Here is a 14,467-nt window from a genome sequence, read left to right as displayed (position 1 = left end):
CAAAGGTCTTATAGCAGCGGACAGCTTAGTCTGGAAGACCTGGGAGAATTTAGGGCCGGCTCCTGACGGAAACCCCCTAGGGAGGGAGCCTTTCCGCCAGAGGCTGAGGGTCCCGCACATCAGAGCCTTGATATCCACCAAGGAGTGTGGGATAAGATCTCTATGAACGGTTCATGGGTCTCATCCTTTGTTTTCAGAGTTGACAAGTCCCTCTGCCTGATGAGCAAATAGGTCGACACAGTCCAGGGCTAACTTACCTACCTTTTTGGATTTGCCTCTGACCGGTTTGGAAAAGGTGAATCAGTTTTGACAGCTCTGTTTTTACTCTCCTCTACCGTTAAAGATCTCTGTGCTCTAACTGAATACACTATGCAGATTCGACAACGAATGGGAAGCAGTTATTTCAATGAGTCACTTTAACAATGAGCACCCATGTGACATTTATTACTACGGATTCTTTAGGCTCCTTTATACTGATTCTATCGGGATTCATTCCACTAGTGTCTAATCATTACTGATCGTTTATCAATCTCATCATGAATTGAGAATCGGGCGCAGAATGAGAAATCTATGCTTAAGTGGCCTCGGCAGAACATCACTTCTGAATGAAGAGCAGAGCTTCCAGAATTCCACAACTGCATTGTGTTGTGATGGCGATAGCTGATGTTCATCATTTTTAAACGATGACAAGAAACGAAGGGCTAGGAGCCACAGAAATCAGCCCCGAAGGAGGAAACCTTGCTGGAGGAGCGGATGCTAGCCTGTGATTCCTCCCCGTAGGGCCCTATCTGGAGCGTGTCTCTGATTTCTGTTTGCCAATCTCAGTCAACCTCATCCTTCGAGACCAGGGTCAAGACTCATCTCCACTAACAAACTTTCCATGACGTAATTCACCGCCCCGATTCTACAGTCAATGCCGTATGTGATAAAAACCGGGCGTCTCTTACAACACTGATTAATAGTCATAGGCAGCGTGTATAGGATGCGCAGCGGCTGTTCGAAGTACTTCACAGACATCGATCTCTGATCCTCACAGCAAGACCGTGCAGTAAAGAACATTCCAATTCTGACTTTAACAATACTTAACATGGGATCCACCCTCTCGATCAGATTTTAAGTACACAGTACCGCATTGTTGACTCTGGCCACAGGGTCGGTAGCACAGCGCATCTCTGAAGCTCGTTCATCTGGCTCAACTCAGAGCCGCTGGCAACAGAGATTCCTCTGCTTAAGTCGAAGAGTTTGACTATTTTAGGAACCTTGTGTTAAGAGGTTTTTTGCTCATTGTGGAATTTCCTTCTTTTTCAGGCTGAACAGCATTCCATTGTATGTACCTGCCATGTTTTCTTTACCCCTCATCTGTCTGCCCATATGATGGACACTCAGGCTGTTTCCACCTCTTGGCTGTTGTGAGTAACGTAGCAATGGACATGGGAGTGTGCAGATGTCTCTTCAAGATCCTGATCCCGCTCTTTTGGATAAATGCTTAGAAGTGAGATTGCTGGATCAATGGTAGCTCAGTTGTTAATTTTTTGGAGGAACCTCAATACTGTTTCTCATAGCAGCTGCCTGTTTACACTGCGTTCCCACCAACAGTGTGCAAGGGCTACAATCTCCCCATAGCCTTGCCCATACTTCTTCTCTTCTTTTGATGACAGCTATTCTGATAGGTGTAAGGTGATACTTGGTTGTAGTTTGATTTGTGTTTCCCTGATCGTTAGTGATGTTAAGCATTTTTGCATAAAGCTGGCCACTTACGTGTCTTAAGAAATAACTACTCAAGGGCACCCGGGTGGCTCAGTCGGTTAAGCATCTGACTCTTGATTTTGGCTCAGGTCATGATCTCATGGTTTGTGGGATCAAGCCCTACATTGGGCTCTGTGGTGATAGCATGCAGCCTGCTTGGGATTTTCTCTCTCCCTCTCTGCCCCTCGCCCTCTCAAGCACACACACGCTCTCTCTCTCAAAATAAATAAGCTTAAAAAAAAAATCTATTCAAGTTCTTAGCCCATTTTGTAGTCACGTTTAGTTTTTTTGCTATTGAGTTATCGTGAGCATGCTCTCATTTTGTCACTATGCCATTTCCCTTTTACCCCACCTTTCCTACCCACAAGCCCTGAAAATGTAAACTGACTGTAACTCCTCTTTCTGGTTCCGGTGACAGTGTTCTTCTCTAAGCACGGGACATCTAAGCACAGGGCATGGAGTCCTTCACACTGACAGGGGTCTCAGCTGATGGAGAGGAGGGCTGCTGGCGCTACCACTTTCACGGGGATGCGTGTGGCTCACTGTCCTATTCCCATGCCCCCTCCACCCAGTTAGACATACACGGCTGAGTACGTTTAATCTGCCCTTGTGAGGACAGGGACCAGAAGCTGATATCTCCAGGCTAATGTGCTCCTTCTGATATATTTCTTAGCTCTCAATTTGAAGTCATCAGTGAGAACAACAACAACAACAACAAAAAACCCTACATTTTAAATTTGGCACATACGTTCAAGTTATATTATTTACATGTTTGAAAAAAAATTTTTTTAACGCTTATTCATTTTTTGAGAGACAGAGAGAGACACAGCATGAGTGGGGAAGGGGCAGAGAGAGGGAGACTCAGAATCTGAAGCAGGCTCCAGGCTCTGAGCTGTCAGCACAGGGCCCAATGTGGGCTTGAACTCATGAACTGAGAGATCATGACCTGAGCCGATGTCGGACGCTCAACTGACTGAGCCACCCAGGTACCCTATTTACATGTTTATATCTATGTGTAGGTCTCTCTCTTACCAGACACACACACACACACACACACACACACACACACCAGCAGGAAGACAGTCTTTCAAGACCACCTTCCTGAGAAATCGGAAGCAAGGTGTGGATGAGCCACGGGCCCGGTCCCCACCACACCACACACAGCACAAGCATGGTGTTCCTTCTCCTTCCACTTCCTTCTACAATCCAGCCACTGAACACCGCTCTGCCTGTGTGACACCCAGCACTGTCCCGCCCCTCTTCCCTCTGGCCTGTGGAAGCTGCCATGGGTCAGTGATGGCCTGGTCACAGGCTGCAGTGTTAGGACAGGCTGCTGGGAATGGTCGGGTGGAGGGTCCCTTCTTCAAGATGCTGCCCTTTCGTAAAAGGCAGCCCATTGGCCACACTACTCAACCCGCGGGGGTGTTGTGAAGGCACAGAAGAGGATGTAGAGAGGATGCGTTGAGGTCAGCTTGATAAGACACCTTTCTGTCTCCTGAAAGGAGTCGGATGACTGAGAACTCCTCCAACCTGGGGCTGCGTTGCAACTTAAAACTGCAAAATTTGAGGAGGGCGCCTGTTGGGATGAGCCCTGGGTGTTGCATGGAAACCAATTTGACAATAAATTCCATATTAAAAAAACAAAACAAAACTGCAAAACAACAAAGCCCCTTCTCATGATGCCACATGTTGGGTTCCGGTCTCTTCTCTGAGGCTCACAAACCAGGAGCACGAGTAGAGGAGTGGTATGGCTGCAGGTGGCCAAGGACGTGGGGTCCACCTCGGGGTGGCTCCGCCTGGCTGGTAACACCTGAGTGTGGGTGTTCCCCTCTGCCAAGTACACGTCAGTCTTTCAGGCCCAACTCTTTTGAGCAGCAGCTTATCGGTGTCCTGACTATGCCTTTTGTCTGCAGTTATGGGTCCAGAATTGCAATTTAGTGGAAAGAAGAACATTTAGGGTCAAATAGTTTTTATACAAACATTTTAAGAGTGATCCCTATCTGAAATACTGAGTGATGTTAATGAAGCAACTTTCTTAAAGTTTACATTTTGGTGACACCGGTGGTAATACTCTGGAGCGGCTGCCTACACGCACAAAGGGATGCAGGACGTCACAGAGCCCTGCTGACCTCAGGAGATGAAAACCTGTCTACCAGAAATATCCCGGTAACCGAATGAAGGAATACATGAAGGAATGGTTTCTAGCTGATCAGTCGACATGAGCCACTCTGGTCACACATTTTAAAATCTACCCTCGTGGGGCGCCTGGGTGGCTCAGTCAGTTAAGTGTCCGACTCTTGACTCGGGCTCAGGTCATGATCTCGGTTTGTGAATCGAGCCCCGCATCGGGCTCCACACGGACAGTGAGGAGCCTGCTTGGGATTCCGTCTCTCTCTCTCAAAATAAATAAAAATAAACTCAAAAAAAAAACTTCTTAAAAAAAAACTATCCTCATGACTGAAGCCTGTGTGATACGGCCTCTAAAGGGCAGTTTCAGCACAAGGCAAGGTTAGCAAAGAGTCTGAATAATAAGATAGGCACCAATAAACTTCGTTCAAGGAGATTTCCAGGGAGAGAAGATGGCTTATTCAGCACATACAGTCAAATGTTCCTCTAATCAAAATCATTTATAAATGATTAAAATAAGACTGGTTCTATGACTTTCTCTCAGGGCACCCAGAAAAACTGCAGATTGGTGTGCTTTCTATCTTTACAACAATTCTCCAGCCGTGCCCCAGGAGCCCCCTAGTCCAGCAGCCACTCGTTGAGAAAAAGCAGGCTGCCGGGTCTTTGTCGGTCCCCTCACTTTAAAACGTCTTCTCGAAGAATCAGAAGAGCTGACCTCTGCCCTTCTTGCTGCTAGAGCTCAGCACTGTGACGGACACCGGGTACCCAGTCGGGGCTCGGTGGACAGACTCTGGACCCCCCATAGCCTTGGGCTGCTGCCCTGCACACAGCGGGCATGACCGCGTGGGGGTGGTCAGAGGAGGGGGCAGGACAGAGTTCACATTGGTCAAGTTCATAACCAAAGAGAAATCAGTTATTTTTGCCAGTAACCCGAGACTGCCGTGTCTTCCACGGCACGGGACCCGAATTCCAATTGTGCTCCTCAGAAACGTCATCAATCGGGGTGAGTCACTTATCTTTCCTGGGTCTTGGTTTCCTCATCTATCGAGTGGAGTAGAACTACCTGCCTTGTATACTCTACTGAAAGACACACAGGACAGTGCAAATGGGAACACTCAGTAAATGTGTGTCATGGTTTCCCTCCCCTTTAATCGGCTCACTCCCAGCCTGCACCTCGTGCTCTGGAACCTTCCTCACAGGTAGGAGCTGGTGACCATCCGTCTGCTCTGGCAACTAACAGCGTCAAATACGGGGGTCTGGAATAGTGACTTTGCCTTGCGTTCCCCTAAAAATTCTAGGCAATGTCCTCTGGTCCCAGAGACTTGGTGACACCCTCAAATAGGCCTAACACCGTGGGTTCGCCACTGTGTGCCTCGTACCGGCTCTAAAAGACGCCGGTGGTGGAAGGGCCTCCACGTGCCACCATGATCGCCGTCTCTATGAGCGTCGTCGGCCCCCTCACCCTCTGGCTGCTGTACGGGGGCTGAGTCACGTTAGGGGAAGCAGTGAGCATTTTAGACAGAGTCCCAGGGCTGGTCCTGGGGTGAGTAGCAAACAGGAAACGAGGTCGGGAACACAGCAGCTCAGGATCGAGATGCTCACAGCACAGGAGAAATCAGGTTTGGGAACGAGCAGGGAAATCTTGAGTGTTCAAATGGGAACACAGACAGGCAAGAAAAGCTTCTAGCTGGAGGGAGGCCAAGAGGCTCCCCGACGGGCTGCCCTTGGGGGCACATCCTTGTGTTCCCAAGACTGGTGCTCTCCCGTGAGCTCCTTAGTATTTCCTGAAGTCGACCACCTCCATTGAAGGGGAGACCCTCAAATCCCCTTTCCATTCGGAAATCCCTGTCGTCCCTGCCTCTGCTTTGTCTCTGATCTGCGGCCCCTCTGCGCTCTGGATCCTACGAGCCCACCTCTGAGGCCCCAGCTTCCCTGCCTGCCACTGACCTCCTGGAATCTGCAATCTCACCCCCTCTCTTTCTACACCCTTTGGACCTTTGACCCCAGAAAGTCCGCTGTTCCTGCTATTTTCTCAAGCTATTTTCCCAAGCTATTTTCCCTTTGAATGTCCACAGCACTCTGCTAGTTTTTACAGGACTGATACTCCGTTTTGTGTTATGATTTGTACGTGTCTTATCTTGCTTCTTACCCTGCAAACCTCCTGAGGACAGAGACTGTCTACCTTATTTATGTAACGCCTGCAGTTCCTAGCATGATCTCTCACACTGGTGGGGGCAATAAATATTTACTGTGTTAAATTTTATGGTAATTCTGATTTTTAAGAACGAGTAATCATATTTCCTCTCCGTTTTTCTCTCACTCCAAAACACAGTCACAATAATGTGATCACATTATCCAGTGGTTTGTCTATAAATAAAACAGCTATGGGGTTCTGTTTTATCCTACTCAGACTTAAATACACTTTCCTGTCTTCTTGGGTCTTGAGACACTTTTTCAAGGCAACAGTCATTTGATCTCTCCAGAAAACACCCATCCCCTCATTCTGCGAGCTTCCTGTCACAACTGCCAACCGCTGGAACCCTTCCCGATTCCTCTCTGGCCTCACTCTGCAGCTTTCCCCATGTGGTGTAACGTCCCAGGCAGTCCCCTGCATTTTTCATTTTATGAAGCTCCAATGCTCGGTAGGCCACCGTCACTACTGGTGGTTGTTCCTCACGCGTGCACCTGCCACGGTCTCCTTCCATGCCCTCCCCTAGGTCTCAACTGATTTACAACAAGGTCCTTGCACGCTGCCAAGAATTTCAGTTCTGTTTCTTTCTGGGGCTTTGGGGACCACCGCGGAAGCAGTCTGTGCTTTGGCTTGGCGCTGTGCTCAGCCCTGGCAGCCGTCTGATTGGTGGAGAGACGGCTCTCTCATCCTGCTTTTCCTTAGACACACTATTCAATTCTCTCCTGAGCACGTATGTTGAGATTCTGTGTCAGTTCGAATCTCATACTTCAAAAACGATAGTCCAATCTAGTTGATTGTCAGATTTTTAAATTGCTTTTTCTTTTTCCCAGTTGTAGCAAAGGGCTGTGTGGGGGCTGCTTGGCCCGTTTTATGGCCAATGCTATAAACGTGTGGACAGACCGCTCCGGGCTGGGAAAAACCTTTCTCTTTGTGATGGGACCACCTGAGCCCACGACATTCCTGGGCTGTGAGGCACGAGGCGCTGGGGAGGACAGAGTATTGACTCAACTTGGGGGCTGTTATCAAAAAGGGAAACCAAGGCCAGTCCCGGAACAGGCAGGTGGGGAGTGAAACACTGCGTCCGGTCTCCCCAGTGCAGCCCACCCCCCACGGCATCCCCCAGTGCCCCCCTCCCCCGCCCCAGAAGTGTTCCACTATATTCTCTTCTGAGACACACTGAAGGCCACGCTGAGACGTTAAGAGGGGAAGGAGGATACTGGAATGGGACATGTACTAGGTCTATCATGAGATAACAAAACAAAATAGAGTTCATTATGAAGACAGGAAGGGGAGAGCCTGGACTGGAACAGCTATAGTGAGACTGTTTTAATTAGTCTATCTGTACATTTGGTAATGATCTCAAGTGTGGGAATGTATTATTTAATCAAGAAGACTGGTGATTACTAATTAGTTACATTGTACCAATCAGGAATGAATAACCGGGGCCGAATTGTGAATGTTAAGCTTCGCATCAGGGAGCGGTGTATGTGCTGACCAGAAGCGCTGGGCTCGGCGGTGACAGGCCTCCTCCCATCCCCGACCCTTGGTCCCAGCGGGAGAGGCCAGCGGGTCGGAGTTGGGGTTGCGAGCCTTTGGGATCTACGAGGCCCGGAGGCCCCTGGGGATGCAGAAGGCCAGGGGACCAACTGTTCTGGAGGGGCTAGCTCCAGGGGCTCATCAGGCAGCCCAAGTACAAACCGCACCCTGCTGAAGTCTGGCTGGAAAATGTAGAAAAGAGGCTTTGGTGCCAGGGTTAATAGTCTTGCAAATATAATAAATATTCCTTTCCCCTTCCCAGGAGGCATACAGAGCATGAAAGGAGTTCTTACTACTTTGGAATAAACAGTAACGCTCTCTGGGTGAAGAGCCAACCGGCAGCTTGAAAGAATGGGTTAATCAGACACAGAGAAATTTCTGATTAATTGGACAATGATTTCGAATTCCGAGAGAGCCAAGGCGGTGCTAGAGAAATATCCTGACCAACTGGGAACAAATTCAACAGCCCAAGGCAGAGATGTTTAAGCTCACACAGGACTTTAGATACACTGGCGTTGTGCACAATTGGTCTCAAGTCGCCCAAATGTATGGAGACTAGAACTATTTTTCGAGACCAAAGTGACTCCGGATTGTTTTGGCATTGAACGATTATGGAAACTCTGTTTGATGGTCCCTTGACATCACTTCAGGACTCTAGGACACGACAAGCCCAAAACTTGGGGGTCAGGAGCCAGAGCTCATCACGTCTGACGATGGACAGCGGCCCGGGCCCACGGAGGACCCGGCGCGCCCCCGCCCTGCTCCCTCCCGCGCGTCCGAAGGTGGCACAGCCTCACCTGGTGGGCGCATGCTTCTGTTCCTCCTCCTCGTCTGTGTCGCTGCTGATGGTGATGACGCTGACCGTGGGGCTGGGGGTGTCGGGAATGACGATCGTCTGCCGCTGCCGCTCCCTGGTGGTGCTGGACGCCCCGTCGCCCCACCCGCACGTGACGGAGGAGCTGCAGGCGGGACTGCTGTGCACCAGGGCGCAGCGCGGAGGCGTGTTCTCCTTGACGCGCTTGGACCGCTGAGGGGAGCTGATGGCCTGCGAGGAGGACACCTCACAGGTGGAGACGTTTCTGTAACGACAAAGCCACGCACGCTCACGGAGGAAGGCCGGGCCCCGCGGCTCCTCCCGAGGAGGTCCACAGACACCAGCCTTGCCCGATCTCCATTCAAGAGTCGGAGGCTCGGGCACTCGGGTGTCTTCTGTAATTGCAGAAGCGGCTGCCCCTGAAGCTCTTTCTTTCGGTTACTTGCTACACAGATGGCCCTGTCTGGGCTCTGGCTCTCGGGACCACGTGCCTGTTCCCAGCAGGACAAAGGGAGCAGCCAGGGCTTTAAGCTCGTGCTCAAGGACCAGGCTGGTCTGTGGGGGCGGGTGCAGTGCCCTGGGCCTCAGGGCTGTCTGCTCCACTGCAGCCCCGTCTTCGGGGGGTCAAGGCCTGGCTTCCTGAGCTCCATCTGGTGGTTCTCTGGTCGGGTACTTGGGTCTTGTTTTGAAGGGAGTTGAAAGAAATGTTATTTGCCACATAAAGCTTTGGTGTCCTTGCTAATGGCTGTTCTGCCATGCACGAAACGCAAACACCAGCCTCCTAGGAAGTCTACCCGTCTGTTTGAGCTGGAATGAAAAGCCGGGCAGGATGCAGGAGGAAAAGGTGTACTTAACCAGGGACCTTTTAATCTGGAGTTTTTGATCGACTCGAAATTCCTTAACAAACTGGCAACTGTGGTTCCTGGTAACTTTGGGGAAACAATGCCTTATCTTTTCCCCACCCACCAACCTTTGCCGACCTCGGTCGTATCTGTACAGTGAGAGGCCAAAGAAACTTTTGAAGATCCTGGTATGTCCTTACAGGTTCTAGCACTTTCTAGCTAAAAGGCAGGAAGACGAAAACAATTCTGTAGATTTATTTAATTTTCTATCTAGCTGGTGTCAGATATGTTGCTTGTTCCTTTCTGGGGGGTGGGCGCTAACTTTTACCGATAGCATTGGCCCACTGTTTGTAGTCAGCATAAACCTATACATTTGTTAGTGCTTGCTTTGTTACAATTTTGAGATTATGTTTTCACTACCCCAGCAGTTGAAATAGCTCCACTTGGCACTGTTGAAAGGAAAGGGAGCCTGGCTGCACCGCCCAACAAGGGAGAGCCTTCTGTTTTGCCTAAGGCATTGGTCTTAAAAATAGGCAAATACAAAACTTTCAGTATAATTATACCGATCTTGAGAAGCACTGGCAATAAGCCGTCATAAAGCCAGCTGGGTGGTGACTTGGCAACAGGGAGGGGCTTGTCAACAGGTTGGGAGGCTAAGAGTTCTTACTGCCCCCGCTTGCCAAGGTGAGCCATGAGGGTGCTAAGATCAGCACAGGGTCAGGCTGGTATTCTGTGTGACCACCCACATGGCTGGGCATGACAGAGCAAAGGACTGAGGCGGTGGCCTCCATTGCCACCCCGTCTAATAACGACCTGGGTGCATTGTCACGGAGCTGCCTCAGATCTGAGATGGATTTCTGTGGGTTGTCAGAAACACCCAAATAAGGAATCTTGAAGAAGAATGACAACTCAAAGGAAGTCAGCTCTTGGGTTAATCTTCAGAGGAGAATAATAAAAAAACAAAAAACAAAAAACATAGGCCTAATATCTGGCCCCTGGTTAAATGAGGGAGTAAAACCAAAATTCACTAGACATTTTATGTACTGGACTTCTTTCTCTTGATTAACCTATTCCAAAGAAACAATTAAGGGCCTCCAAAGTCAGTGCTGCTGGAGAAAGATGTAGAAGCAATTCTGCAGCCACACAATTTTGACTATACACACACACACACACACACACACACACACACACACACAAAGTCACCCTTTGTAAGTGTTTGATGAGTTTTGACAAATGTACATGTTGCCTCTGCCAACCCAGAGAACTTTTTCATCACCCTGGGAAGTTCCCTCATGCTCTTTCCTTGTCAATCCCCCTCCTCGCCCACCCAGTAGCCCCTGGCAACTCCTGATCTGCTTTTGCCTTTCCAAAATGCCATATAAATGGGATCATGCAGTATGTGGCCTTTTCTCTGCCTTGATTTTTAAGAGTTCATTGAGATGAGACTGAATTGAAAGGGAATGAGTAAGATTATTCTGCTGGTAATGCCTAGGATTAACCAAAGTTATTGCTTATAATTCAGGAAGCAGCTAAATGAGTTACCTTAGACCTCAGATTTCAAAGAAAGCACATTTTGGGGTGCCTGGGTAGCTCAGTCGGTTAAGCGTCCGATTCTTGGTCTCGGCTTGGGTCATGATCTCATGGTTGGTGAGTTTGAGCCCCATATCGGGCTCTGTGGTGACATTGTGGAGCCTGCTTGGGATTCTGTCTCTGCCTTTCTCTGCCCCTCCCCTGCTCTATGCTTTCTCTCTCTCTCTCTCAAAATAAATAGATAAAACTTAAAAAACATCTCTGTAACTTGCAATCTTCTGAAGTTTTTCTCCTCAAGGGCAACTCCCACCACCTACCTTGCAGAGGACTGGTGCTGCTTACTCTTCCGGGAGGAGGTGGTGCTGGTTGGCTGCTGCCGCATCACGTGGGCCACGCCTACATTTAAGGGCTGGGCTGCTGGAAGGGTCACATGACCAGTCAATAGCGCAGGCTGCTGCATGATGGGATTGTAATGGCTGCCGTGAGCGTGGGTGTTCCTGAGCGGGAGATGGGAGAAACAAGGCTCTTTATTGATTTTATAAATATGGAGCTTCTTTTTAAGATAAAGCTTCCTCCCCGATTAAAAGCCAAATTAAAACTAAAAGTTGGTTCTCACTAGCTCAGGGAGTTGTTGAAGAGATGAGCTCACCAGGTAGGTCTCCCAGGTATGGTGAAGTTTAAGTGCTGTTCTGAAGGAGTGGGCAGCAACACGATTTGTGGGTAAGTGAGAAAGAGGTCGTTTCGAGGGGGAAGAATTGGCAAGTCGCAGGTTCAGCGGAGAGGAGATAACCATCCCCTCTACCTTTTAAAGTCCCTAAACAGATGACTGCACTGTGCATTTTATTTTAGAATTTACAAGTGCTTTTAAATGGGTTCTTGCATTCTGTGAGGTAGGATACTGTAATACCACTTTACAAACGAGGAATTTGTCGTTTCTGTTAAAACAGCTTTGGAAACCAGGAGTCGTAGGTTTCTGCTGTTTGGAAGTGTTAACGTTCTTTTGAATTCTCTCCGTGGCTAGCACAATGCTCAGGCGTGTAGCAGCTGATCAGTTAATGACATGCTTGCTGAATGAACAATTAGATTAACTGAAGGTTGACGAGATGTGAATGGAACTTGGTACTAAGTCAGAGTTAATACGAGACACCTATCGACAGAAGTACTGCTGGCAGCCATTATCCTGAAAGCCGGTTGTCTTTCAAAGTTCTTACGATCTGGGTTGTATGGAGCTCGGAGGGTTGTTTTCCCAACGAAATATTACAGGTGGTGATTAATTCAGAGACTTGCCCATCAAAGCCCATTTATCACACAATGAGATGAAAAGTTAAAGGAGACTTCATTTGAATTTTAAAAATACTACAAAATTCATCTTTGCAACTTGGGGAAAAGGATGAATAAGGAAAAAGAAGTAAGTAGGTACTTGTGTAGAGATTTTGATAGAGTCTTGGACATTTACATTTAGAAACAGATGTTATGGCTTCTTTACTGTGTTGTTGCTATTTCTTCTACGGACATGGCATTCTTTTTCCTTTGATAGGAAAGTCTAGGATCCGTACCTCTCTCTTTTGTTTACATGACTGTGCATGTTCTTTGGCCCACACGTGAAATGGAGAAGAGATTGGAAAGAAAGTGTTAAGTGTTCTCTGTGGTAACCAGGTAAGAGCTGAGGAGGGAGGAGGAATGAGAAAATCTGTGTAAGTGAGTTTTGCTGAAGTTAAATGAGTTATAAACGCTGAAAGACAAAGGAAAAAAGTAGCACGGCATGTGTGTGGTCTTTTAGGAGAAAGGCGGGGGGGGGGGGGGGAGAAAAAACCAACTGGTCAAATAGCTTTCCACTCGGTCACTGTTCCTAATGAGCTGGAGAGGGAAGGCAATCTCTCTGAGCATGAACCAGCGTAAATGGGGGAAGGGAAGATAACAGATTTATTTACTGCCTGTCACGTACCAGGTGCTAGTATAATATGTGTTAAATACAGGTCAAGCGCTTTGCAGTTTATCTTCATTTAAACCTCCCGGCAGTTCTGGGAGGTAGGCATTGTTATGCCCACAGTATTGAAGAAGAAACTGAGGCTCATAAAGGCCTCACTCGGATCATGCAGAGCCAGAATTGAACCCAGTTTTACCTTGTTTGAAAGTGCTTCCAATGAGTGGGGGTGGACTTGGTGGGTGTTGTCGGTGGGAAGTGAGTGGGGCTGCAGGAAAGAGCCTGCGTCCTCTCTTGTTTGTACTAGTCAGAAAATTCAATGGAGGAATAGAGGAAGCTTCATTTGAGGCCTGACCTGGGGCTTCTATCTCCACGCCTCGTTTTACCAGGCGCTCTTCATTCACAACAGCCTCTTAGATCCAAAAAGAAATTGCAAGGTGGCTCCACGGTCGGTATGGAGAGTGTCGGAAGGTGGAGAGACGCCGGATGTTCGAGCTGCACGAGAGAGCCCAGAGGGCCACGGGAAGCCGGAGACAACTTGGGGACTGCCATCGGTGCGGGGGGCACAGTGGTGGTGTTGGGACGGAGTGGGTGGAGAGTACAAAGTGGAAAGTGGCCATAAGAACAACAGAGCAAGGTGTTGGTGAGGAAGTCAGTGAGTGGGATGGGTGGGGTTCTGGAAACATACAGGGCTCTGGTGTGCTGGTGGCTGTCAGCACGTGCCTCTGGGGTCTGTGGAAAATGGACTTTGATCTATCAGCTATGACTATTAACTGAAGAGGCACGTTCAGCAAACATGCCAGAGTTTACCATTCCAAATAAACCCCATTCTGTCAGCTTTCCCCCGAGAGGGCAGATACAACTCCAGTGTGCCCATGTCTCAAAACACCTTGAGAACACTTTCTAGAATCGTGTAGGAGCCTCAGGGACTCTCTTCCGCATTCTTTCACTGCCGACAAATCTTTGTTTTCCGGGAGTGGAATTTAATTCTGAGAAACAAACCAAGAACCATCCAGATGCGGGTCCCTGGATCACACCGGCGATCAAATGATGTAACTGAATTTGGGGTCGAAAATGACAAGTGACCATAAAGTAATGAAGCTGATTTACATTTATTTAAAAATTCACCCTCATTGCACCGTAGTTGCATCCCACCTAATACTCTGTTTAATTTCAAAAGTTCCCTGTAAACCAGAGAATTCACAACGCAGGCCAGTCCGGCAGCTCTCCGGGTGAGCCGTGGACACAGACATACGCGCTTTCCTGCTTACCTCCAGTCGGCCAACTGCTGGGTGCCTGCCATGGTCTCGGGAATCACAGTCGCGTGCTGCACTGATGTGTGGGTGGCCACTCCGGTCAGCTGCTGCCATGCTGGGGGAAGCAGGATTTGCTGGGTCCCACTTGGCCAGGCCTGCTGCAGAACAGAGGACATGGGCCATCAACATGTTTGTTAATCACACAATCACTCAATAATGAGTCAAGCCCTTATTCTGTGCCCCAGGTTGTTCTGGACCCTGTGATGGGTGTCAAAGTGGAGACCTGGTCTTTGGCCTCAAAAACTAAGGTAAGGGGAGATAAAACTCACATCTGGGAACTACCTAGAAGATAATAAGTACATGGGCAAAGAGTCATATGGAAGGCATTTATTCATGTTGAGGAATGACTTATTTATAATTTGCTCTAAGAACAGTGCTCACAGTTTCCAAAAGTTCGCATATTGATTTGTTCTGGCATGCAACCATGTGCAAGAGATTGAG

At 48.6% G+C, this 14,467-nt stretch overlaps 1 protein-coding gene across 4 annotated transcripts in view; it reads right to left on the bottom strand.

The window, feature by feature from the left end:
* Positions 1-14,467, bottom strand: part of HIPK2 (homeodomain interacting protein kinase 2) — a 190,394-nt gene that overhangs the window by 23,601 nt on the left and 152,326 nt on the right. For all 4 annotated transcript variants that reach the window (XM_086688795.1, XM_086688803.1, XM_086688816.1 and 1 more), the window contains exons 10-12: positions 13,982-14,124; positions 11,104-11,283; positions 8,398-8,679 (exon numbers count right to left, since the gene is read on the bottom strand). In XM_086688795.1, the coding sequence (XP_086544921.1) occupies positions 8,398-8,679; positions 11,104-11,283; positions 13,982-14,124 (605 nt within the window). The remainder of the gene's footprint in view (positions 1-8,397; positions 8,680-11,103; positions 11,284-13,981; positions 14,125-14,467) is intronic.

The sequence above is a fragment of the Puma concolor genome, chromosome A2 (assembly GCF_028749965.1).
Source record: "Puma concolor isolate L17-30 chromosome A2, mPumCon1.1.hap2, whole genome shotgun sequence".
Lineage (NCBI taxonomy): Eukaryota > Metazoa > Chordata > Mammalia > Carnivora > Felidae > Puma > Puma concolor.
Note: the sequence above shows the minus strand (reverse complement) of the source record. Positions and strands in the feature narration are given on the sequence as shown.